This window comes from Ipomoea triloba, chromosome 3 (assembly GCF_003576645.1).
Source record: "Ipomoea triloba cultivar NCNSP0323 chromosome 3, ASM357664v1".
NCBI classification, from domain to species: Eukaryota; Viridiplantae; Streptophyta; class Magnoliopsida; order Solanales; family Convolvulaceae; genus Ipomoea; species Ipomoea triloba.
Genome location: NC_044918.1, coordinates 964,362 through 990,895, shown reverse-complemented (window position 1 = coordinate 990,895; position 26,534 = coordinate 964,362). Strand labels below are relative to the sequence as shown.

Below are 26,534 nucleotides of genomic sequence, written 5' to 3'. Positions count from 1 at the left end.
TATATATATATATATATATATATATATATATATATATATATATATATATATATATATATATATATATATATATATATATCCCGGGTCAATTAGTCCCATCACTCTCCAAAAGACCTAGCCTATAGGCCGCTGCTTTGAGCTAAAACCGAAACCAAGACCGATGGGTATTTAAGTATTTTTAAATTTTACCTAACAATAGCATTCAAACATGCTAGAAGGTGACATAACACCATAACAAGTTAGAATGTGACATATATAATGCCATAACGCAAAGTGGAAGTTGAATTTATAATAATGCATTCATGTGGTTCAAAGTAGGATATAAGCATGAAGTTTGACATTTGATGGCTTAGAACTCACACAATCTCGAACCCTTTTTAAATTCTTTGTACCAACAGGTAGGCTGCAGGTTGATGCCATTATTCTTCAACTCCAAGCTTTCATATTCTTTAATATGCACTCATTTCAACTGTCATGCAATGATTGCCGCAGGAACGTAACACAGCTACTCGTTTAACTAATCTCACTGTGATGTCAATTAATGCCAACTAATGACTTTCATATTGTTAGTATTAAGGTTTACCTAATAGAAGTAAAAGAAAAATATTAATCCTATCCTGAAAATATATATTCTTGTGTACCTGGGCTTAGCATAGTTGGTTCTGATGGATACCCCCGAGTAGGGTACCCAGCCTGGAGCGCTCTCAGTACGTGGAGCTCGTAGACCGACCGCCTTTACTAGTCGACGGGCCGGGTTTGGTTTCTCGTCGGCCCGCATGATGTAGGCAGTCTATTGTGGCGCCCGACCAGGTGCGGCACTCAGGGGCGACGAAGCAAGAATCATTAAGGATCTTTCCCAGATTTGGTAGGATACTTTCCTATTCCATATTATGGAGTAGTTATGGCAGTTTTAGCAGTTTAGGCAACCTTCCTAAATTCAAATTTGTTAGCTTTCCTTCCAGAGACTCATCATTCTTGTATAAATACTCCTGCGGTCACATTGTAAAGGGGTCGCTTGACTTAAAAGATCTGAATGCGACTGTGCACATGAAAACTATGATCCGACCAGTGGGTTGATCGCGCGACATACGTTAAGAACCAATCTGATTTTTGTTTTGAACTTTAAATCTACCTTAATGAAAAGAAAAAAAAAAAGGGGGGGGGAATGAAATTACACATAATATAATTTGAGGTAAAACACACAAATATGTAGGGATATTGCAGACATGCCTTATTATTATTGGCAGCCGCCCGTTTTGTTAGGCTGTAGAAGGAGGATGGGAAAGGCAGGCAGTGTATATATATATATATATATATATATATATATATGCACACAGAATATCGAAACGGTGCGCGTCGGTGTTGACAGTGGTGCATTATGACCCGTCAAAACGCGTAGGAATCATCCCTCCCACTTCATACGCACTATCATTCCACATTGCACCCAAAAGGATTTACTTAGTGAGCAAATTAAAATACAATTCTTGTATTGTCAACACCATTTAGATCGTATATGTTACCTATGATTTTTCTAATGCGATTTATTTTTTATGTGATTTGCGAGTTATTATATAGGAATAATAAGGTTTTCTCAACGCACACTCATAGTATTGATATAGTAGATAAGAAATCTTACTTAAGACTTGCTTTCAACGACAGATGGGTTTCGGTTCTCCACTTCTCCCGTCGAGAAATTTACGTGACTAAGCGGATGGAATATGATTTTTGTACCAATGTCAAGAGTTCAATTCTTGCCAACACATTTACCTAAAGTACACTCTCAAATCTCAAATTGTGATTGTGAATTTTCCTTGTCGTCAATTAAGAAATAATAATAAAACTTGTAAATACATAATATTACCTATAGTAAACTGTCATATATATGATATGTGACAGATAATATGTATCCAGGGTCAATGCATATACAAATATAAATTAACATATTACAGCAAAACATACTGCAAACTAACTATACAATGAATATAATCTGCAATCGTTAAAGAACAAGTGCCCTCATTTTAGTATATATTAATATAATTTCTAATAATAATATAATATAATGTCACATTCTAACATTTTTCTCATGGTGTTATATTTTTTTTCTCTGTCATTTGTAATATAAATATGCAAGAAATCATAAAAATATACAATCATGTTTTAGAAAATGCCAAACAAAAGAATTGTGCCCATTCACCATAATAGTTGACTTTAATCATTGGATTCTATTGGCAAATGGATTTGTAGTAGTACACATGTAGCAATTTAAATAACAATAACAATAAGTATTAATTACAACATCCAGAAAATACAATATTTCCCTGAAAGGGGTGGCTGAGTGGGTAAATTATAATTCTCGTATTTGAAAATCATGAATTTGAGAGTGTAGACTATTACACATAAACATAATTATTTAGTGTACACCATTAAGTAATTGTTACGAATTTTTCTCATTGCTACTTGCCACAAAAAAAAAAAAAATAATAAATAAAAAAATCACCCTAGGTGATATGAGATACCTACTTTCCACGTAGTAGGGAGATATATATTCTATTTTTTGGCATGGTTTTAAGCATGCAATATAAATATTCCAATTTTATTTTTTTAAATAGTTAATATGCTAAATTTCTTTAAATACCTTCCTAGTATAACCAATGTTATGCACTGGCCGACCGCACAGCATATCATCCTAATCGGTGGTTTAGGCGGTTGACCAGCTAGGCGTCCAACTAAACTGTCTAAGCGCAGCATAAGTTTCCTAGGCATCGACTGAGTTGCCTAGACACCGACTAGGCCGCCTAGTCGGCTGATTAGCTATTACTTTTAATAGGTTATTTCACTTAAAACGATATCGTTCTAAGCAAAGTAACCCTAAATTGTTCAAACCTTAAATATTTTTTAGGTTAATATTTAATATTTTAGTACTCCGTATTAACTACTAAAGTATTAAATAGTTTATAATTATAAAATTTAAAAAAATTAAAAACTTTAAATAAATTTATAAAAAATAAAAGAATAAAAGAAAAATATATGACCACTGGTTAATCGCCATCTAAACATCATAGATACTAGATATCCTAGATATTCCATGAGTGCTTAGCGATTTTTTCAACAGTATAACTATGTGGGCGATTAGGCGTAGGTGCGATGGCATGGACAGCGCTAAACGCGTGCGACGGTAGGCGAGTCGTTCAAGTCTCACCGTCAAACGTAGGATTTGTACTTTTACCCGACATGAAAAATGCTCGAATAAAAATCGGAATCTATAAATTTTATTAATTTAGTTTCCCTTTATGCTGTGAAAGACTCGTCTTTTAGTCTTTTGCAAGCGAGGACAACACAGATCTTAGATCTGCAACGACTATATAAGGACCTACCCGCCCTCTTAGCTTTCATATACACACAATTTTCGGTGTTGCACAACATTTCTTCCGTTTTTCGCGGCGACTTTGAGGAGAGCGATTCATTCGGTACTTTCTCTCTTTACATTCTTCTCTCTGCGCCATTTTCTCTTCTTTTCTTTTTTTTTTTTTTCTTCTTTTCTTTTTTTCTGTTTATGCTTTGGTTTTGGCAGTGGTTGATTGAATTCTTCTTGATTTGAATTGTTGAATGCCAATTGTTTAGCTTTGGGTGATCAAAGTGGGCGTTTTTTCTTTGTTTTTCCTTCATGTGGCATTTGATCATGGGTTCGGGTTCTTGATCTAGTGTCGGCTGGCGTAGATTTGTTGAATTTTTTCAGATCTGCATTTGTGTGCATAGCTACAGATAGATATGGGTGTGAAAGAATGCAATTTGGTTTGATCTAGAGTTTCTAGATCTTAATGGAGTTTGATCTGTCTTCCATGTGGAGTTTTGGGTAGTTTTCAATAGGCATTATTGGATCATGATTGCCCAGTTGCCAATTCTTTTCATTTCTGAACTGAATTAGAACTTATGTGGTAAAAAAAAAAGTGATTCCATGGCTGTCAGCACAGCATTTTAAGTAGATGGCATTTGAAAGCTCTTGCCCACAAAGGCGAAATTCCCTCGGCCCAGGCCCCATAGTATAGTGGACTATACCATGGACCCATGTCCACCTTGCAAGTGGACCCATCACAATTTACATACGAATGTTCATAATTCATTCATATGTAAATTATGAATTTTTAGTTGTGAACATTCTGTATGTAAATTGTTAATATTTAGTTGTGAACATTCAGTATATAAATTGTGAACATTCTGTATATAAATTGCATATGTTGGACCCGAGTCCACAGAATAATTTGCCGATAGTGGAGGGGTAGCTCCCAAACTACGGCTGCCAGGGCTTTTGTTGGCATTTGAAAGCTATGCTTTGTGCATTGATGTTGCATGTCAAATGTGTATGTGCTTTTTAGTTGGTAGTTAGAACTCATTCTTTTCTGTTTTGTCTATATCAAAACATAGGATATTGTTTCTTTGTTTGCAGATGGAGCTTTTAGCGAATAAATAAATGTAGATCCTAGGAGTTTTTGATAGAAATATTACTAGGGTATATATTAGCCTGTATGGTTCAGATGGCGTTCTGTGTAATAGATGTGGGGGATATGAACATTGATGAATGAAATCGGGTTAAATGTGTGTGTAAAATCATGCTGTCTTGTTCTTTAAATTCTGTACATGGCCATCCACAAAGGGTATGACTTGTTTATAACATATATAGAGTTGGGTATTTGTAAATGGGAGCCTTAGATATATGAAAATTTGAATTTGCAGAGCAACGATGGTAAAGATTTGCTGTATTGGTGCTGGATATGTTGGGGGGCCCACCATGGCGGTGATAGCACTCAAGTGCCCGGACATTCAAGTGGCTGTGGTTGATATCTCTGTGCCTCGGATCAATGCCTGGAACAGTGACCAGCTCCCGATCTATGAGCCGGGTCTTGATGATGTAGTGAAGCAGTGCCGAGGCAAGAACCTCATCTTCAGCACAGATGTGGAGAAACATGTATGCGAGGCTGATATAGTCTTTGTTTCTGTCAACACTCCTACCAAGACCCGAGGGCTTGGAGCGGGCAAAGCTGCAGATTTGACGTATTGGGAGAGTGCTGCTCGCATGATTGCTGATGTTTCGAAATCCGACAAAATCGTGGTTGAGAAATCGACTGTTCCAGTCAAAACTGCCGAGGCTATTGAAAAAATTCTGACCCACAACAGCAAGGGAATTAATTTTCAGATCCTCTCGAACCCCGAGTTTCTTGCCGAGGGAACTGCAATCGAAGATCTCTTTCAACCAGATAGAGTCCTTATTGGAGGTCGGGAGACCCCCGAAGGCAACAAGGCAGTCAAGGCACTCAAGGATGTGTATGCTCACTGGGTCCCCGTAGATTGCATCCTCACCACCAACTTGTGGTCTGCCGAGCTCTCAAAGTTGGCTGCCAATGCCTTCCTAGCACAAAGGATATCCTCGGTAAATGCCATGTCAGCTCTGTGCGAGGCTACTGGAGCAGATGTTACCGAGGTGTCATATGCTGTTGGTAAGGACACGAGAATCGGTCCCAAGTTCTTGAATGCTAGTGTTGGTTTCGGTGGTTCTTGCTTTCAGAAGGATATTCTTAACCTCGTTTACATTTGCGAGTGCAATGGCCTTCCCGAGGTGGCTGAATACTGGAAGCAAGTAATCAAGATCAACGATTACCAAAAGAACCGCTTTGTCAACCGTGTTGTTTCATCCATGTTCAACACAGTCTCGAGCAAGAAAATTGCCATTCTAGGGTTCGCTTTCAAAAAGGACACCGGTGATACCCGTGAGACCCCAGCTATCGATGTTTGCAAGGGTCTATTAGGGGACAGGGCTCTTCTAAGCATATACGACCCTCAAGTTAACGAGGACCAAATCCAGAGGGACCTCACGTTGAAAAAGTTTGATTGGGATCACCCCCTCCATCTCCAGCCAATGAGCCCCACCACGGTGAAACAAGTTTCCGTCGTTTGGGACGCATACTCGGCAGCAAAGGATGCTCACGCCCTCTGCATTCTCACCGAGTGGGACGAGTTCAAGACCCTCGACTACAAAAAGATATACGACAACATGCAGAAACCCGCTTTTGTCTTTGATGGTAGGAACGTCATCAACGCAGAGAAGCTGAGAGAGATCGGGTTCATTGTCTACTCGATAGGTAAGCCGCTCGATCCCTGGCTCAAGGACATGCCCGCTGTCGCTTAGAGCGAACATCGCACACATTGTTGAGCCGAACATCACAGTAACAATTCTATCATATCACCCGGGATTCTTTAGCTTTTAGCGTGTTTATACATTCCGAGTTTCATATCCCCTGTAGTCAGTGGATCATCATTGTTGCTACTTGTGTTAAAGCAAGTAGTTTTTTTACTTATGTGTATTGATGATACCATTCCTTTATATTGTTTACTTCTCTTGTGTAAGGGACCTGATTCGTTACTTTGAATTTATTAAAGGCTATTACTTCTACACCCTCTTGCTAGTGTACTTTGATGAGGTTATTTTTTATCAAGATTGCTTTTTTACTCTAACAATCATGTTTAAACAACGTTTATAAGTTAGGGTAATGTGTGAATTATAGAGTAACATTTTTAATGACAACAAACTCCGCATTGCGACTTTAGCCGGCAAATAGCCACAAAAGGTAAGTCAGCTTAACTTGTTTATAGCTGATCAACTCAAACCAAGTAAGTTAATAAGTCGCTTACACTAACAATCTCGCCTTATGATCTTAGCCAGCAAATGAATACAATGAAAAAAACTAGTCTAGGGTTGCCAATAGCTAACCAATTCAAACCAAGAAAGTTAATAGGCCGCTCCCACTAACAATCTCATCCTAACCGGCAAATAACAACAATGAACTAGTTTAGATTGTACATAGTCAACCGACTCAGTCCCACCCTAATAAGCAAATAACCACAATGAACCAGTTTCCCACCATAACGAGCAAAAGTTATACATAGTCAATTGAAATGATCATAAAGAATCAACTTAAATTATACATAACTGATCGGCTCAAAAAGGTTAATAGGTGGGTGGCTCCTAGAGTGAAACCAAACCTCCTTATATCACAAGATTGCCTGTGTAAAATGTTTGCTTTCCATGCAAGGCTTTCTGCTGCTCCTATTTATAGGTGGCCTCAAATGAATCCTCCAATCACCATCAAGATTCATCTCTACACCTCATGTTGTTCATTGTAATCTGCCCTCTCACAGCCAAACCGTCCCTTCAAAAGCCACTTCTTCAGTTCTTCCACCTCACAGAGATAGGTCACTCGGAATTGGGAAAATGAAGAGTCCCAGAGACGGTAAAAGCCACTGCGAAGCGCCCTGTAGTTCATCACCCAGATCCAAATCAGCCTTTTAGCTACTCAATCACTGCCAGTATTTCCAGAATTCTCAATCCGTTTCAGTGTTTTCAGCATTTTCTTGGCAGAGTTTGGAGAATTTCTGGAAATTTCTCGATCTGGGTGTGTCTTGATTTCTTGAGTAATCCAATGGGAGAAGTCCAAGAACCGAAATTCTTCTGCAAGTTCTGCAACAAAGCTTGCTTTACTGGGAAATCATTGGGAGGTCACATGCGTTGCCATCTGGACCTAATTGCAGCTGCCAAAAAGCAAAAACTCAAACCCCAAAGCTCAGAAGGGGAAGATTTGGGTGTTTCAGAGGAATCCATGGCTAACAAGAATCAAGAAAAGGGGAAGAGAATGAGCTTTGGGGAAAATGGGGATCAAGCTAGCTATGGTTTAAGAGAGAAGCCATTGAAATCTTGGAAAGTGTCTGATTCAAAGCATTGTGGGTTGAAAAAGAGGAATAAGGATCTCTGTAAAGAGTGTGGGAAAAGGTTCCCTTCTGTGAAAGCTCTAGCAGGGCATTTGAAGTGCCATTCAAGAAAAGGGAGTGGAATAGAAGAAGAAGAAGAAGAAGAAGAAAATCATCTATGCAAGAAATGTGGGAAAGGGTTTGATTCCATTAGGGCTTTATATGGCCACATGAAGATCCATTCCAAGAGATCAAAGCCCTCCTCCTCCTCCAATGGAGAAGAATCAACCCAAAACTTATCAGATTTGGAGACCATGTGTCCTGTCCGGAAAAAACGCTCAACAATTAGGTACAAACTCACCTCTTCATCAAATCCCCCACTTTCTGCAGTTTCTGAGTTTGAAGAGGCCCAAGATGCTGCCATGTGTTTGATGATGCTTTCCAGGGGAGTTAAAACCTGGAATGAGTTTCTTTCTTCTGCAAACTGTGAAGAAAGCCCTCCATTTTTCTACAAGGAAGAAATGCCAATCAGTGGTGATGATGATGAGGAGGATAAAGACAGCATTTCTTGGAAAAATATTTCTGAAATTTGTGTCAATGGGTGCCTCAGAATTGAGCCATTCAAGAACCCCGAAATGGACGAAACTTCTTTTGATCTTCATTATCTGGAAATGGGGGAAACTTTTCAAACTTCCACTTCCATTCAGGTTTCTGAGGCTAAACCGAAGCTCGAAGCTCGGGCCGAATGCAATCTCAATACAATGGAGGTGGAAACAGTAATGGGAATTCCAGAAACAGGAACAAGAAGCAGGGAGCATTCATGTCCAGTTTGCTTCAAGGTTTTCCAATCTGGGCAGGCTTTGGGAGGGCACAAGAGGGCTCATTACAGTGCCACCATTGAACCCAAGGTGAAAAAGGAGAATCTTTCTGATATTCATGAGTTTCTTGATCTGAATCTCCCTGTAAATGCTGCCACTGGAACAGCCATGGATGGTGCAATGGAGGACAGGCTATGGTGCATTGGCAGTGCTGGTCTGCTCATCTCTAACTAAGTAACTAGACTCCATTTTCTTCATCATAATACATTCTAGGCTTCAGTTCATCATTTCTTTGAACTCCCATTACTGTAAATCTGATTTCTTTCTGGTTTGACCTCCAAAGTTCTCATCTGATATCATATTCAAATGCACAGTTTTGGTCCTCAATTTTCTGTCATTTTCTAGTCATGTTCTTGCTTGGTCATTATGGGTCGTTGTATTGAACTAGTTTTCACTGTAACGGGTTAGTGTCAGCTATCACGTGCGTGCGACTGGCAGCCTGAAATTACCATAAGGACCAACCCCATGAATTTACAAATGTGTGAAGCAATTTCACTCTAATCTTGAAAAACTCTTAAGGATCATTTACCGTAAAAGGTAAATTAAGGTAAATTAGTTTAAGTTTCCCAAGCATCACCACTAATGGACTTTTAATAGTTTTTGAAACAGTATAAAGAAAATTAATTGTTTTTTTTTTTCTTTCCATAAGGGATTTGTTTTTTTTTTTTTTTGAGATATAGGGGATTGGTTTTTTGTTGATGTGGGATGAGATTTTTTTGTTGATTTTTACTCATGCGAGTGCAAGACTTTTGTAGGACTCATTGATTGAGAAATGGAAGCAAAGCATTCTACCTGGCTTCACGTGCTGGAGACGTGCGCCTACTGGAGTGTCTATTAGTCTATTTTTTTTTTAACGTTAGACCTCTTTTTTCATTTTTCTTTTTCCTTCTTCTCTGTCCTTCCTCTCTCTCTTAGTGATACTTTTTTCAGCGCCAAACCTCTTTTTTCCGTTTTTTTTTCTTTTTCTCTCTCCCTCCTCTCTCTCGTAGTGATACTTTTTTCAACGTCCGACCTCTTTTTTCCGTTTTCTTTTTCCTTCTTCTCTCTCCTTCCTCTCTCTCGTAGTGATACTTTTTTTTCACCGTCAAACCTCTTTTTCCTTCTTCTCTCTCCATCTCTCTCTCTCTCTTAGTGATGTAAATCAGCCTAGGTTGCTCTAACCGGCTCAAACTAATAAGATTAATAAACAATTCTCACGGGGAGTCAAACTTCAAGAGAACTATGTACGTTGTGGGTTGAAGTTATCAGTTTTGCCTAGAGACATAATGCAGTTGAGACACATTTTATAATTTTAGTACATTAACAAAAAAGATCAATAGATAACTTCCACACAAAAATCAAATTTTGAGAGAGTAAGTTGTAAATGCATTTGAAATTTATTTTGCAATGACACATTTAAATCCATATCATATTCGCGTCGAACCTTTCTAATTATGAGACAAAGTGCTGATCAAATCGATTTTTCATACGAGATGGAATTCGAACTTCTAATTATCGGACAAAGTGCTGGTCTCTTAAGTGTGAGAGTCTACCACAGTTTAAGCCAACTAAACTGGTTAATTTTAGTAAGTTTTAATATTGGGTTCAATACAAAGGCATCTTACAGGGCGGGTCCACACCGCACCAAAGCGAAAGAGGTAATCAAAACTCTAAAACCATCTCCCCTTAACGCCTCGCTCCGACCAAAAGATTCCTGCCGGAATGGCCTCCAACCTTCACCACCACCACCACTGCATCTGCCACTCCTCCTCCGCCGCCCCCACGGCGTGCTATTACTGCTCCATCCCCATACCCCACCACCCTCCCCCACCAAACCTACATTCTCCACCACCTTGCTTCAACAACCCACATCACCATCCCCACTTCTTTGATCCCTCCCCAAATCCACCCTACAACACCCAATGTCTCAATCAAACCGGAAAATCTTACGTTCAAGAGCTCCACCACCAACGGGTGGACCCCCAGCCCGTTTTCTCCTCCCTTCTACGCCGCATCGCCACTCTGGAATCTTCTCTCCGCCGCCGCCGCCGCTCCGTTTCTTCTCACTCCCTCCGCGACACGGCTGCTCGTACCATCCAGACCCACTTCCGAGCCTTCCTCGTCCGCAGATCAAGAACCCTTCGCCACCTCAAGGAGCTCGCTTCCATCAAATCCGCCCTCAACACTCTCAAATCCTCAGCTCCCAATATCGATCCCCAAGCCGTCTCTCACAAAGCCAAGAACTTGCTTCTTCAACTCGGTGCCATCCAGGTAAACTGTCAATTACTCCATCTATTTTTGCAGAGTGTATAAATTGGGTAACACTTGTGTGACCATTTCACTGTCTCAATCCTTAAAACGGTTAAAAATTTTGAATTTTTGATTTATGGGTCAAATCTTTAACTAATGGGTCGATTTTTTGGCTTCATTAATCAAAGATTCGACCAGTCTTAGTGACACAAGTTTTTGCGGTATAAATTTATATATGGCTATGTTGAAAATGTGATATGGGGGTTTGGTTGCAGGACAGTGACCCAATGATCAGAGATGGTAAAAACTCGATTACCCGAGAATTAGTTAAGTTAATTGAGTTAATTGATGTGGAAAGTTACAGTCTTTCAAGTAGAATAGTGAAGAATGGTTGTGCTAAGAGCAAATCTAGGGTTCATGTGCTTCAGGAAATGGAAAGAATGGAGAGTATTATCAATAAGTATCTTGAGCTGAGGAAATCTGTGGAAGAAGAAGAAGAAGAAGAAGAAGAGGATGATGAGGAATTTGAAAGCCCTAGAGTTTCAGTAGTTAAGAAGAAGTCTGGGGTTCTGAGAAAGGGTGGTTTGGGTAAAATGAATTGTGGGGTTAACTCCAAAGTAAACAAAGGTGTGAGCTTTGCTGAGGATGGTGATATTTTTAGGTATCCTCGAGTGAACCTCAAACCGGTTTCAGACAGGGAAGCTGATGGGGTCGATGGGGATGGGGAAGTATTAGTCGATGGCAATGAAGAGCTTATAGAAAATCTTTGCAGGCGAGTTGAGGATCTTGGTGTCTCGTTGAAAGACGTTGAGGTTGATGAGGAAGCTCAGTTGGAGGATGGTGGAGGGTCGCGGGGGAGCAGTGATGCTGAAACTGAGCCAAATTACCGTTCCAGAAAAGAAGGCAAGTTTGGCATTAGGCTCGATCAGGGTGATAATGGAACTTTCGTCTTCTCTGCACCTTTGCCAGCGAAGATGGAAGGAAGGGCTGGTTTTGCCAACAGGCATAAGACTGTAAGATTTGCAGATTAAACACTCCACCCTGCACCACATTGGGTAAGATTTTGCTTAATTGGCCATTGGGTCCGCGTTTCTTCGTTGTTTTCTACTAATCTTGTTATGTCTGGATGAAACAGGAGTTCTCCATTGCCAATAATTAGTCTGTGATAGAGGTAGATGTCCTAGGAAGAGATTAAATTTGTCATGAAACCTTGTTTCTTTCTTTCTTTCTTTCTTTGTTGTGGTTTGTTGTTGGTGTGTGGGATTTTTGAGAATGTATGTGAAACTCCTGCTCAATCCAATGTGTAGTCTGCATTTTATTGATAATCAAAGAGATTTTCTTCATCTAGTCTAGGTGATACATAATTATGCGAATGTTTTGAAGGCCAAAGATAGATGCAAAAGTATGGTTTTTGTTATATTTAATCAAATTTTATCAAACTTATTGTACAAAATAATTTGTGTAACCCAATCAATAGGTCTAATCTCTTAGATATAGGGATCAAGTTATGAATGAACAACCTGAGTCTAGTTGGTTGGGAAAAGTACTCGTAAGCTGCCCAAGAGAGTGTTAACAAGAATTGAAATCGTAATCATATGATACGAGAATGCACCTATCATAACCTTTGACCACCAAGCTCAGTTGCGCAGCATACTCGGTCCTTAGCTTCCGCTTCCATCCCGCTCAGTTGCGCAACATACTGGGTCCTTGGCTTCCGCTTCCATCCCAACCTACGCCTACATCCCACTCGGTCCTTAGCTTCCGTTTTCCTCCCGACCTACGTCCAAAGCCCACACCCTATCCGGGATGGACTTGACTTGCACGTTTAACCACAGAGTTTTTTGACTATATGATTGTCAATCTACATTTCTTTCATGGTAAGCCACAACGTTACGTCTTAAATTCTTATCTTAGATTGGACTTGACTTCACGTTTAGCGATAGAGTTATTTGGCTATGTGATTGTCAATCCACATCTTTCATAATAAGCCACAATGTTACGTCTTAAATTCAGTAGTGTCCAATAAGACTAAACTCAGCCTACCCGATCAACGCCCAACAATATAATACAAGAATCGTATTCACTAACTGGACAAAGTCTAAAATTGGGTGCCATATAAAGTCTGCTGTTTTCAACTTTCCTGCGTTCTATCATACATTCTTTCATCACAAACTGAAACCGCATGCTCCCACTGCAAAATTTGTACCAACGAATCAACAAGTTCTAGAACGGTGGGTATTTATTGAATCGTTTTGGTGCCTCTTTCCCACGCAGTAGACGGATTGGATTCATGAATGGTCCATCCCAGCCGCTGTCGAAAACCTTGAAACATCTTCTTTCCATACCAGCAGCTGCCAAGGCCGCCGGCGCCGCCGCACAATGCGAATCACTGTTATACCATTGCTCCATCACCAAGTCTTTAGCTACTACCAAGCAAGTGCATGCCCGCACTATCAGGATTGGCCTCCTAGAAGATAACTCCACGCATTTCCTTTCCCTCCTGACGGCTGGGTACGCGCTCTGCGGTCGGACTTTGAATGCTCGCAAACTGTTCGACGAATTGCCTTTGAGAACCTTGCTCTCTTACAAGGCCATGATAAGAATGTACGCTGAAACTGGGGCTCCCCACGATGCGCTCAAGCTCTTTGGTGAAATGCTCCGGTCCGGTCATCATGTGCCTGATAGGTATACGTTTCCGTTTGTGATTCGGGCCTGTGGTGATTTGTTGTTGCGTGACCTTGGGGTTGTTGTTCATGGTCTGGCAGTGTTAAGTGGGGTTGTCCTGAATGCATTTATGGGGAATTCATTGCTGGTGATGTATATGAATTGTGGAGATAAAGAGGGGGCAAGGAGGGTCTTTGATGTAATGCAGGAGCGAACTGTGGTGTCTTGGAACATTATGATTGGTGGGTATTTCAGAAATGGCAGTGCCAAGGAGGCATTGATGGTTTTCAGGCAAATGACAGAAATGGGAGTGGATGCTGATTGTGCCACTGTGCTTTCTGTGTTGCCCGTTTGTGGATATTTAAAAGACGTGAAAGTTGGAAGAGAGGTTCATTCACTGGCTGAAGAGAAAGGTTTTTGGGACCTATTGCCTGTTAGAAATGCACTTGTGGATATGTATGTGAAATGCAGTAAAATGGATGAGGCACAGTTGGTTTTTGATAAGATGATAGGGAGAGATGTGGTGACATGGACTACTATGGTGAATGGGTACATTTTGGATGGTGACATAACCTCTGCATTGCAGTTATGTCGAACAATGCAGTTTGAAGGTGTAAAGCCTAATGCAATAACTTTGGCTTCGTTTCTTGCAGCTTGTGCAAGTCTATGTGATAGTAAACTTGGTAAATGCCTACATGGGTGGGCTATCAGGCAGAAACTTGACAGTGATGCTAATGTAGAAACTGCGCTTATTGACATGTATGCAAAATGTAACTGTTCTAAACTTAGCTTTAAGGTGTTCACCAAGACTTCAAAGAAGAGAACTGTCCCGTGGAATGCAGTTCTCTCTGGGTGTCTTCATAATGAGCTTTCAGGAGAAGCCATACTGCTTTTTAAACAAATGCTTTCAGAAGATGTAAAACCTAATGATGCAACAGTAAAGAGCATACTTCCTGCATATGCCATTGAAGCTGATCTACAGCAGGTCATGAGTTTACACAGCTATCTGATGAGATCTGGCTTCATTACAAGAAGAGAGGTTGCCACTGGTTTAGTTGATATATACTCAAAATGTGGGAAGTTGGATTACGGTCACAAAATCTTCAATGAGGTGCCTCAGAAGGAAAGAGATATTGTTTTGTGGGGTGCGATAATAGCTGGATATGGAGCGCATGGACATGGAGAGATTGCAATTTCTCTGTTTAATCAGATGGTTCATTCTCAAATTGAACCTAATGAAATCACTTTTACTTCTGTTTTGCACGCTTGTAGCCATGCAGGTTTAGTTGATGATGGGCTGAGTTTATTCAATTTCATGAGGAGATGTCACCCTGCTTATCTTGGACCACATCATTATACTTGCATGGTTGATCTTTTTGGCCGTGCAGGACGACTTGAGGAAGCTTATGACTTGATCAAAAGTATGCCTTTTCAACCAACTCATGCCATTTGGGGTGCATTACTAGGTGCCTGTGTTATACATGAAAATGTTGAACTGGGAGAGGTGGCTGCAAAATGGCTTTTTGAGCTAGAGCCACAGAACACAGGAAATTATGTATTGTTGGGAAACATTTATTCTGCTTTAGGAAGGTGGGAAGATGCAGAGAATGTGAGACGTTTGCTGAATGAAGTAGGACTGAAAAAGTTGCCTGCTCAAAGTGCCATTTAAGTGAGAAATATGCAAAGCCCGTGTTAACTTTGTTGCCAATAAGTATAAGCTTAAACAGTTCAGTGGAAACACGGCTCTTGCTTGAAGGCAATATCAGATAATAGGTTGCAGCATCCGATAAGAGCCTTCGTACATAAAGAAAAATCTGACAGAGCAGTTGCCATGTTTATAACTCACTATACTGCAAGTAACAGCTCCAGTTTGGAGGAGACAACAATTTGCCACTTTGCAAGCAAGGATTTTCAGTGTAAATGGAGTATTTGATGGTGCCAACGAGAGAGGCTTTTGAATGCTGGCGTGAATTTTCATGTGTATTTTAATCTGCACTGAAGACTCAAGAGTCAGGTTAGTTTCTAATATCTTCTTTAACATCTTAAATTAAGCATAATCTATTGTCACCACTGATTTTAGCATTTCTTGTCTTTGTATTTACACAACTACCATTCACATACTTTGCCCTTATTTGCAGTTATTTGTCAGCAATCTACTTCTCATTTTGCATTTCCATCAACTATTTCATGTACTTAAAGTTTCATTGAAATGCTTAATTCAGCTGCCTGCAAAAATATGATTAGTCCATTTTTGATTGGTGGCATATCATACTCATTTGATATCAATGCAATAGAGCTTGTTCAAAGTGGTGTTAGTTAATACTTTGATGTCATCCAGTGATAACAATCATATTTACGAGTAATACTGCATCTATTGCATCTAAAAAATGTGGGTCACTGTTTTTATTAATTCACCTTTTTTTTTACTCAATAAAATTTATACACGTGGCAAGTATTATGCTCCAAGAGTACATGAACATCTATTATTTTACCCTATTTGCCTAGTAGTTGAACTACCTGAATTTACTTTAGAAAGAACATAAATACCGCGGAGTAAAAATCTATGAGATGCCCTTTAAAGCATACTGAAAATATGGAATGGTTATCCATTCTTTACCATCATCCATTCACACCTGCTCTTATTCTTCAGAAATCAACACAGTTTAGACACATCATACCCTAAGAAAATGCATAAGTGCCAGCTTCTTTGTAGCCTGTCGGTGCCCAGTAGGCTACTGTAACTGTATCATGTTTTGTACCTTTGAAGTATTGTGTGCCCCTGTCATTATCCCCAATCTTGACTCTGCATAGTCCCATCACTTGTGTCATTTTATATCTTGTAGTCAGTGTTCCTTCTATGCCTACTACTTCTGCCTTGCTCTAATTATGCTAGGCCATTGCTGTTTTTATTTATTTATTTTTTTTTTTTGAGAAAAAGAAAAGAAGAAGAAATTGCCACACCAGTAGGGGTGAGGAAAAAAGCCGATCAACTACGTAACCGGTAATTAAATCTCACCGAAAATTTTAATTATTGGTTATGAAGTTATTTTGATTGGTTACCAATTGATTACAACTATTTGATGGTTAAAAGTTTAGTAAACATTAAATTTGAAGGTGTGCAAGGATCATGTGTGATTATAAAATTAAAAATTGTGGGTTATTTTAATTTATTAGCCAGTACACTCCTACCTAGCACAGCATAGCAGTAGTTTTCATTGATCCAGTCTTGCCATGTGCTTGACTTGGGTAGTTGGGTGTTGTGACTTGTGAATCGGTCTAAAAATGATGAAACGCTGATCGAAGCGAGCCTGAGCGCTTCCACTCAGGTTGTTGTTCATCATTTGCGTGCCGACCGGCCAACACGCGTCATACGACTAACTCTTTCTTTGTTTTCAGTCCAGTTTTAGGTTGGGTGAAAGCATGGACAACCTCAGGCGCGCATCCCATCAGCCATTGCTGGTCTCAACTCTCGAGGTCAAATCAAAACCATGTACAGTTCCAACGTCATTTATGCTGTTTCGCTTACGACGTGCGACCTAATCACCCATATTATCACACACACTTTTTAGCGTCATCCACTCATCCCACACGGTTTTGACTAATATATCTACACACCACCTTCATTATTTTCCCCTTTTCTTACCAAAAGTAATTACTCCTAGACCACCAATTATGGTGATACGCTAGGTGGTCGGCTGTCGTCTAGATTCGGACGAGATTTTTACAACACTTGTATTAATATACTCTTCTTATTTGTATAATATTTTACAAGAGTTGATACCAGTTAAGGTCTCTCGAGTTTGATGGTTTTGTCATTTATAGTCATAAATTTTCAATTTGGATTTCGTAGTCCTCTAATTTTGACCTTCTGTGGTTTTTCGACTTTCAAATTTAACTATTCGTGATCTAAGTTAACAATAAATGGTCCTTTAACTTTCGAAATTTAACAAACCGCGATCCTCTTGAAAGAACCATGACTAGTTAACATTTAATAGTTAAAAGACCATGGTGATTAACTTGAATCATGGACGGTAACAATTTGAAAGTTTATTATAGATGGCAAAATCATCAAATTCGAGGACTTTGGCTGGTATTAACTCTATTTTACAAATTATATAAAATATGTAAATCATACTAAAAAGTAAGAAGACCATAGCTCGATCAAAAGGAGTATTAACAAGAATCAACTCATGATCTTTTAGTATGAAAATTACGCATTTAAGCATCATATCCTTTTGGAAAATAACCCATAGAAGGATTAAATGTGAGAAAAATAGAAGTTATAGATAATATGTAATAAAAATAATTGGTGCAAATATTATGGAAATAATATGTGGGAACGAATATGGGAATAATCCATTAATTCATAAATAAATGTGATTTTTTAAAAATTATTTTTTGTGAAGAAAATTAGATGGGAGGCGTAACTAGCTGGAAAGAGCAGGATACGCAGAAAAAAATTTATCAATTGCCCTCACAAGTCTTCCTCCCTCCCTCTCGGCTCTCCTACTTTCTCTCTCTACTTTCATTCTTTCCTTCCACGGAGAGAGAGTTATTCGTCGGCCATTGCTAAAGGAAGAAATCCTATCGAAATTGCTATTCCGGTTTCTTAAACTTTTGTTATTGCGATTATTATTGTCAGCATTTTTATTGTTTTCATGATTATGCATTGATGATTCGGTTTGTTGGATTTTCATTTTGGCTGATTCGTTGATTGCAATTGGTAGATTTCGTAAGTTTGGATGCATTTTAGGCACACATTCGGATCTCTGTGTGTGTAGGAAGGCGAAGCTCTAGGTGTTATTTTCACACATACATATATATATATATATGACAGATTGGATTTCTACGTAACATATTTGTTTGGTTTGATTTGGTAAGTGTGTGGACGCAAAAAGGAAGTGACAGTGGATTTGGAAATCCAATGCGTTGGTCTCGGAAGAGACCGGGGCGTCGGTGAAATCCGGATCGTTGAATTGTAGCCGGGCGGATCTGATGGTGAAAAGAACATTGTGGTTGGATTGCTTAGGAGTTGTTGCACAGCAGAAAAACAAGGACGGTAGAGGCGGTGGTTCCCGCGGCATTCGTATTGGGCATTCATCTAGGGTTGTGCGGGTGGTGGTGGTGAAGGATTGGAATTGGATTCTGGTAGGGATAGCAGCAATAACAACCGTGGCGGCGAAGGAGGGAGGAAGATGCAGCTGCACTTCTCTCCTAGCATGAGAAGTATAACGATATCGAGCAGCAACAATGGAGGGTTGGGTGATTTGATGAAGATCAAGGTCGCAGCTCGCCACATTTCTTACCGAACACTCTTTCATACGGTCCTTATCCTTGCTTTCTTGTTGCCTTTTGTCTTCATCCTCACGGCTGTTGTTACACTTGAAGGTGTCAACAAGTGCTCCTCGTTTGGTACTTGATTTTTCTCCAATTTTCCTTTTTATTTTAGCACTATTTCAGATATTTTTCTCCATTCATTATTGTTTCATTCATCCTGCAATTTTCTTCTTCTATTTTAATTTCCACCTGTGCTATTATTGTGTCTTGCTTGAGAAGTTGAGAGGCTAATCCTCCTGTTATAGCTTATTATTGATTAAATTTTATTGGCCTCAGGTTCATTCATGCTACACTCATTAATTCATTATGTTATGTGGACAGAATTTGGTTTCACTATCATTTGATGCCATGATATGTGATAGATTCATTGTTTGTGCACCCATCTGTGTCTGGTGATAGTGTGGTCTGTGCCTTGGGGAGGGATTTAATGCACTGCTTCAAGCAACGAATCCTGACTTCATTGATGGTTCATGCGTGCAGCATGGGTTCTCACAATAGTTTTGATGCATGATAATTCATTGGCTAGACATAGTGATAAAATGGTACTAATAGTGGTAGATCAAAACTTAAGTGGTTAGTAGTTAGTAATATGGCACATGGTCTTAAGGCAGGCTTAGGCTTGAATATACATCCTTTTGTGCAGAGTTGGTAAATTGTTGAGGATTATTCAATAAACACACTAGAATACATGTATATGCTTCTTATTGAGAGAATATATTATATATCCTGTTTGTTTTGAATCGTATGCCTCTAGGATGTCATTTTTTATTGTCATCTACTTGGATTTTGAATCAAGCATCTCAAGCCTACAATTTTGTTATCTATGTGGCATTATACTGCCTCATATTGTAAGCTCTTTAATACACCACGATTTTCTCAATTCTCATTACTTGCTTTTACACCCAAAATATTTTTAATTACTTGTGTCTGTTTCCCTATGGTTTTTATTGTCAAGGGAAAGATTTTAATTACAAACTATGATTTCATCATGGACTTTCAGATTGTTTAGGCAGGCGATTGGGACCAAAGCTTCTTGGAAGGGCTGATGATTCAGGGGTAATTGTTAGTTTCTATATAATGCAACTATCTGTATACTGAACTGTGTCATAACTAAATGGTAGTCAAAATCTGTTACCTAAGTTTGTCTCAATTTTTATTGCAGCAGAGGCTTGTGAAGGATTTTGTTAAGATCCTTAATCAAGTGAACTCTGAGGAATTGCCTGCTGGCTTAAAGCTCCCCGAGTCATATAATCATCTTGTTTCTGAAATGAAAAATAATAAACACAATGCAAAAGAGTTTGCTTTGATGGTTAAGGGAATGGTATATGCCTGTAGCCTTACTCTATATTTAATTTTTTAATATCTAAGCTTTGCAGAGTGTAATCATCACTACTTAACTAATCTTGTTTGACGTCAATTTGTTTCTTACTAAATTTGCTAATTTACAGATGGAGAGATTTGAAAGGGAGATCAGGGAATCTAAATTTGCAGAACTGACAAATAAACACTTTGCTGCAAGTTCAATACCTAAGGGAATTCATTGTCTCTCCTTACGGTTGACTGATGAGTATTCCTCCAATGCTCATGCGCGCAAGCAGTTGCCTTCACCAGAACTACTTCCTTCGCTTTCTGACAACTCATTACACCATTTTGTACTGTCAACTGATAACATCCTAGCTGCTTCCGTGGTGGTCAATTCTGCTGTCCAGTCCTCTCTTAAGCCTGAAAAGATTGTTTTCCATGTCATCACAGACAAGAAAACATATGCTGGTATGCACTCATGGTTTGCTCTGAATCCAGTCTCTCCGGCTATTGTTGAAGTAAAAAGTGTTCACCAGTTCGACTGGTTGACAAGGGAGAATGTTCCCGTGCTTGAAGCTGTGGAGACCCATAATGGAATTCGTAATTACTACCATGGGAATCATGTTGCAGGGGCCAATCTGAGTGATACTACTCCTCGCTCCTTTGCCTCAAAATTGCAGGCTAGAAGTCCTAAATATATCTCCTTGCTAAATCATCTTCGTATATATCTGCCTGAGGTAGTCATCTTTATTATGAGAATAATTGCTTATAGATGTTTTAAAGTGGTATCCAAAGTGGAAAATAAAAGGACATTGATTCTTTTATAGAATTATAGGGTCAATAAACTTTGAAAAGTCTATTAACCTGCTCACACACCATATGTATAAATGTCAAATATATTTTTATCAATAACTCTTGGGCTTGTAGTAGTCCTCTCATAAAGAACAAGAAAGGATGGGGGAGAAGTGTCCCAATTTTCTGGTTAAATGTCAATAACACCTTGGAATTTTTTCTTTTAGAATTTCCATTTGTCTTATTATCTATGAACCTGTTCTCTAAACTGTCCTGCCAAATGCGAAAGTAAAACTTCTTTGCCATTGTCTTGTGCAGCTTTTTCCAAACCTGGACAAAGTGGTTTTCTTAGATGATGATGTTGTAATCCAGCGTGACTTGTCCCCACTCTGGGACATTGACCTCAATGGAAAGGTTAATGGGGCTGTAGAGACCTGTAAAGGTGAAGATGATTGGGTAATGTCTAAGCGATTCAGAACATACTTCAATTTTTCTCATCCTCTCATAGCTAAAAACTTGAACCCTGATGAGTGTGCCTGGGCTTATGGGATGAACATTTTTGACTTGCGTGCATGGAGAAAGACGGATATAAGAGACACATATCATGCATGGCTCAAAGAGGTAAATGAATTTTCTTTATTTATTCCATGATTCTGTTTATCTACCTGTAGGGCTTTAGCTATAGAAAGGTTATCCTAAATTATTTCCTCTACTCTTTATATCTCAATCGTTTGCCAGCTGACTCATCTAATTTTTATCATGTTATGATTGAAAATTTTAAAAAATGCCAACATATTCTGTATTTTTTTTGTATGTCAGTTTAGCTGTGGAATAATAGTTTTTGCTTGTCTCATTTGATGTGTGAGTGTTAATGAAACTTGTATTGACAAGTTTTAAGATTTGCTTGAGGTCTTGACTATCTATCATTAACCTATCAGCAACTATGATGCAATAGGTCTACCATTGACCCAGCAGAAATACTGTGGCTGGGATTGAATTATATTCCAAAAATTTCAGGAACCAGCACACATGCAGGTTCTTAATATTCTTGTAACTCCTTATTGTTGCAGAATTTGAAGTCAAACTTGACATTGTGGAAGCTTGGAACACTGCCTCCTGCCCTTATTGCATTCAAGGGTCATGTCCACCCAATTGATCCCTCTTGGCACATGCTTGGATTGGGCTACCAGAATAAAACCAATATAGAGAATGCCAAGAAAGCTGCAGTTATTCATTACAATGGCCAGTCTAAGCCGTGGTTGGAGATAGGGTTTGAACATCTCCGACCATTTTGGACAAAATATGTGAACTACACCAATGATTTTGTTAGGAATTGCCACATCTTGGAGTAGTCAGATTTGTGCATGAAAGAAAAGATAAGAAAGTTGCAAGAACATGGATCTTGCACAAGTTCTTTTTTTGGCAACTACAATTTTGTGAGGAAGTAAATCAAGACTTGGCTAAATGGGTGTCTGTCATATTCAAATGGTTCTCGCATTTGATGATCTGAGGACCTGCTGTTACTACCATGGGGACAGAATTCATTCTTTCAGTCTGTAAACTAGCAGTTACATTGCCTATTTTTCGGTTGGAAAACATACACTAATTTGGCCTCTTAGCACGGGTGTAGCTTCCTCAGTCCTGAGAAAGAATCAACAAAGGATGGCAGAAGATTCCTCGCTTGCCACACACGTTAATTGCTGCACGGGAGAGAGAAAGCTAGGATGCTGGTCCTTCTCAAGCACTCTCCCACTTTGGCCTCATTAGATATATAGATTATTCTTTATATTCCTTTTTTCTTTTTCCATTAGATTTGTTGCTTATCTCCCATTTTTACCAATTCTCCTGATTCTATATATTTATGGTGATATTAGTCGGTAGGTTGTGGAACCCTTAGATTATTTTTTTTGGGCATTTGTTCTATACGAAATTCTTGGGGATCAATTAATGTGCAGAAAATTCTTTCTACCTAGTTTTTAGCCATGGAGCTTTTTTGGGACATATGTTTGCATATGATAGATTTGTTCTTTCTGAAAAAAGAACCTATTGTACCTCGAAACAAATGTAAAAGAGATTGTGTATCCTTTGTGTTTATTATTTTCATTCATTTAATGAAATTTCATCTTTACTATATTATGCATAGAGACAACCACAAGTTTCTTTAGTTAGGGTACAGTACAACGAGACCTCTACACTTTGAGACTAATCTTATTTGTACCGAATAAGATATCAAAGACTAATCTTATTTATTTATATCGAGTAAGACCTCAAAGACGGGCAAAGCATTCCTCACATTTTATAACCTGTTATGCTGGAAGAGACTTTCATTCACACCTCATAGTTAAGTAAAATGATTATAATGCAGAGTAATAAACTAATTTGAGACATTACAAGATTTTGCACCATAGGTTACATTTTTAAAGTCACAATTACATAAATGGTTCACAAGAACAATCTAGCATGCTAACACTCCAAACAAAATGGTCAGTAATTGGTCACCAATGGCAGGTAGGCAGGCAGGCAGGAGAGGAAAGTTATGAAAGTAGCAAACTCACGTACAAGTTTCAACCGCGAGACTGTTAAGTACAAGGATTTATGTCTGGCGGGTCCTGTGATACCCACCACGTTTCCAGGAAATTTGAAGCCAGCACAGAGATGAGCCTCGATTGGCCTAGAGACCAGACTGCCCCTTTTGAATATGCGGATATACACACAAAATCAGCATAAAACCAATTTAATTGTGTTTTTTCACAGGTTGCAAGGAAATACAGCATTGCTTAATATTGGCAATTAATTACCTGCATTCGTCTTTGGTCACTCGGATCCAGATGCTTCCTCTGTATCAGACAACGGCAAGAGGGTGCAAATTCCAAGCACGTGTCCATTAAGGCACACATAGTACTCGATCGCATCTTCATAAGCACCTAATCTGCAGCTGGCACTCGATGGGATCATCTTTGCCTGCAGCATGCTCCACAGCTTAGCCTTACAATACGGGCAAACCTCCCTTGGGTGTAGCTTAGCCTCCCTCTTAATCAGCATTTTCCTAACCTTCGATGTTGCAAAAGATTTAAATATCCCACGAAAAAATCCAACATCCCCCTCGTCTCCTTGATCAAGATGCTCACAAGGATCAGAGACATACAAAACATCCGTCCTGCATTGTGGTAAAAGAAAGCTCTTCCCAGAGGTCCTTGAGAACCGTGTCCTATAAACAAAATGTCCGGGAATGTGAATGCTATTGAACAAGCCACCCTTGGTACAGCCAGAGCAGTAAATCAGAAGTTTTCCAAGCGCTCTCCAGTTCCCGTCAACACTGTGACTCCCGCTTGACTGCAGGTCAAGCATCATCTTGGGCGCTCTTTGCTTACAGAATTCCTTCCAAAGCACTCTCTTGGCAAGATCATCAAACCATTTGCATGCACAAGATAGGGCTGCAATCATCTTCGGGTTCCAGTTTATATGTTCAAAAACTAGAAATATCACTTCTTCACTGAGATGCCCTTTTGTGCATACACAACTTGCTGAGTGTATGCATCGGTATTGTTTGGTGATTTTCATTGTTCTCACCCTTCAATTGCTGAAGAAGCAAAAAATAACCTTTAGGCTATAAACTGTTAAAAATCAAAATAGCTAACATCTTCACTATTTCAAAGAAACTTGAATTGTATGATAGTTAGCTGTCCAATCGATGCACCCTGATCCTAGTTACGCACTAATAAGTGTATGAACACAGAAACTATTATACCAGAAACAAGAAATTTGTTACAAAGCCTGTTCAAGAACCTCAAATTTCACGACTGTTATTTTATCAGTTTCAGATCAGTATTAATGAATCACAAACCACAGAACAAATGCCCAAACAATCAGGACTCAACAAGAAAACTAAAAAGAAATTCTAAAGGTAGACCATCTCAACAAACAAGGTAGAAAATAAGAAATATACTCGATAACCCCTAGTTCGTCCGAGGAGCAGTGACTAACACCATTGGAAAACTAGATATATCAGGCAAATTAGTATTTATGACAGAAGGTGTATTATTAACCACTTCTAGTTCTTGTATCAGTTCCAAAAGAGATAAAAACCTAGAGTAAGCATAACAGAGCAACAATCATTTTTCAATATCATAACTTGTTCACCATGAAAACATTGCACTGCAAGAATAATTCAAAAACTCATTTATCATTCAGATCCATAGGACAGCAAAAGGCCAAAGTAGACACTCAATTTAGTACTCATCAAACTCAACCAAAGCCAAGAATGTCTGTTCCTACATCTTCAAAAACCCCAAATTTCTCCCCCACTTGTTTCAATAGATGATTCAGGACCACCTAAACAAACATCAAATCCATCAAACACCTGATATGCAGCCCATACCTAACCAGAAGCCAACTTCAATGTAAGAGTAAGCAGACAGCACCAGCCTTAATTCGCACAAAAATCTTCTTAAAGCCCTAAAATGGAAGCAAACACAACCCCCAAACTCAGTATAACGAACACACAACAACTTCCTTGAAGCAAAACAAGAATCAATGCATAGATCGCAACAAGGCAGAACCCCAAACCAGGATTCTCACCTGAGCTCACAAAGACTTCACCTACGGCATGGGCCAACAAAACCCAACCAAAAAGCTTCACTGCATGAAGAGGAAAGCCAAGAAAAAGAGCAAAAATCAGACCTTTATTGCAAAGCAAGCTGAGGGAGAAGAAATTACAGAAAAACAATTGTTGAGATTACCTTAACACTGCAATTTACGAAAGGAAATCAATCAATTCAGAAGGTTTAAACTTTAAATTCGCCCATGGAAAGGAAAAACAAAAATTAAAAATTGAAAAGAAAAAAATAAAAATAAAAATTTGATGGGCCTTCCCACTTGGCGATTTGCAGAATGGAAGTGATGACTGGAGACAGGCTTCTTTTGCCGTTCCAGGTCTAATCTAAGAAAAGAGAAATATTTATGGGAGTGGATAGCCTCACAGCGCGGTCACTCTGCTTGAATGAAGGTACATTTATAGTTCATTAATTACATTTTTAAAACAAATTTATCTATAAAAAAACACTTGGATAGTTGGATTAAATTTTACTTTAGAAATCTATAATGGCAAGCAATGTGAAGCTTTATTATTAAAAATAAAAATACTTCTACTTCTCCTAAATACTGTTTACTGAAGCAGTGATACTAACAGCAAAACGTATTAATTTAAGTAGAGAGGTTCACTTAAATAGGCAAAATTACTGAAAATACACTATATGATTGAATGAGAATATACAATATATGAACTAATACTAGTCATGGGGAAATATACCGTAGCGATTTGGTAAATATTTTATTTTTTTTAGTCAAATTAATTGTTATAATTCATATTATTAACAAATTATATAATGAGTTTGATGTCATGAATTTTTATTTTTTTTTTGAAAACTTGTCATGAGTTTGATACAGAAAAAATAGAAAATAAACGTGTAAGTATTGGTTTCTTAGTGAAAGAGATATCCTTTAACCTATGATTATGTGTAAGCAAGCCCTTTCCTATGTTGTCTATTCCAAATATTAAATGTTGTGTCGTTATAGGCAAATTTTTGGTACATACAC

At 38.8% G+C, this 26,534-nt stretch overlaps 6 protein-coding genes across 11 annotated transcripts; 5 read left to right on the top strand and 1 right to left on the bottom strand.

Moving 5' to 3' along the window:
• Positions 1-3,306: 3,306 nt before the first annotated feature.
• Positions 3,307-6,447, top strand: LOC116013290 (UDP-glucose 6-dehydrogenase 3-like). The gene is made up of 2 exons (XM_031252961.1): positions 3,307-3,467; positions 4,732-6,447. The coding sequence occupies exon 2, from the start codon at positions 4,739-4,741 to the stop codon at positions 6,179-6,181; it is 1,443 nt and encodes a 480-aa protein (XP_031108821.1). The 5' UTR covers positions 3,307-3,467; positions 4,732-4,738; the 3' UTR covers positions 6,182-6,447.
• A 1,025-nt stretch (positions 6,448-7,472) lies between these two features.
• On the top strand, positions 7,473-8,789 carry LOC116012029 (zinc finger protein ZAT1-like). The gene has a single exon (XM_031251490.1). It carries the CDS (start codon positions 7,473-7,475, stop codon positions 8,787-8,789), a length of 1,317 nt encoding a protein of 438 aa, XP_031107350.1.
• A 1,402-nt stretch (positions 8,790-10,191) lies between these two features.
• Positions 10,192-12,191, top strand: LOC116013403 (BAG family molecular chaperone regulator 8, chloroplastic). The gene is made up of 2 exons (XM_031253135.1): positions 10,192-10,865; positions 11,120-12,191. The coding sequence occupies exons 1-2, from the start codon at positions 10,317-10,319 to the stop codon at positions 11,873-11,875; spliced, it is 1,305 nt and encodes a 434-aa protein (XP_031108995.1). The 5' UTR covers positions 10,192-10,316; the 3' UTR covers positions 11,876-12,191.
• LOC116013402 (pentatricopeptide repeat-containing protein At5g39350) lies at positions 11,798-17,353 on the top strand. Of its 3 annotated transcripts, XM_031253133.1 has the most exons (4): positions 11,798-11,899; positions 13,119-15,522; positions 16,447-16,509; positions 16,905-17,353. In XM_031253133.1, the coding sequence occupies exon 2, from the start codon at positions 13,135-13,137 to the stop codon at positions 15,175-15,177; it is 2,043 nt and encodes a 680-aa protein (XP_031108993.1). In that variant the 5' UTR covers positions 11,798-11,899; positions 13,119-13,134; the 3' UTR covers positions 15,178-15,522; positions 16,447-16,509; positions 16,905-17,353. The 3 variants fall into 3 exon arrangements, with proteins under 3 accessions (XP_031108993.1, XP_031108994.1, XP_031108992.1); XM_031253134.1 differs by lacking the exon at positions 16,447-16,509 and having other exon boundaries at positions 16,910-17,353; XM_031253132.1 differs by lacking the exon at positions 16,447-16,509.
• A 585-nt stretch (positions 17,354-17,938) lies between these two features.
• On the top strand, positions 17,939-23,070 carry LOC116012743 (probable galacturonosyltransferase 13). 2 transcript variants are annotated; one of them, XM_031252394.1, is made up of 6 exons: positions 17,939-18,920; positions 19,846-19,901; positions 20,008-20,166; positions 20,294-20,884; positions 21,258-21,560; positions 22,010-23,070. In XM_031252394.1, exons 1-6 carry the CDS (start codon positions 18,704-18,706, stop codon positions 22,289-22,291), a joined length of 1,608 nt encoding a protein of 535 aa, XP_031108254.1. In that variant the 5' UTR covers positions 17,939-18,703; the 3' UTR covers positions 22,292-23,070. The 2 variants fall into 2 exon arrangements, with proteins under 2 accessions (XP_031108254.1, XP_031108255.1); XM_031252395.1 differs by having other exon boundaries at positions 17,940-18,920; positions 20,011-20,166.
• A 178-nt stretch (positions 23,071-23,248) lies between these two features.
• LOC116011775 (EID1-like F-box protein 2) lies at positions 23,249-25,839 on the bottom strand. Of its 3 annotated transcripts, none has more exons than XM_031251179.1 (5): positions 25,679-25,839; positions 25,518-25,577; positions 25,318-25,394; positions 23,738-24,519; positions 23,249-23,628 (listed from the first exon to the last, which is right to left on the bottom strand). In XM_031251179.1, exon 4 carries the CDS (start codon positions 24,498-24,500, stop codon positions 23,754-23,756), a length of 747 nt encoding a protein of 248 aa, XP_031107039.1. In that variant the 5' UTR covers positions 24,501-24,519; positions 25,318-25,394; positions 25,518-25,577; positions 25,679-25,839; the 3' UTR covers positions 23,249-23,628; positions 23,738-23,753. The 3 variants fall into 3 exon arrangements, with proteins under 3 accessions (XP_031107039.1, XP_031107041.1, XP_031107040.1); XM_031251181.1 differs by having other exon boundaries at positions 23,249-23,622; XM_031251180.1 differs by lacking the exon at positions 25,318-25,394.
• Between the last annotated feature and the right edge of the window lie 695 nt (positions 25,840-26,534).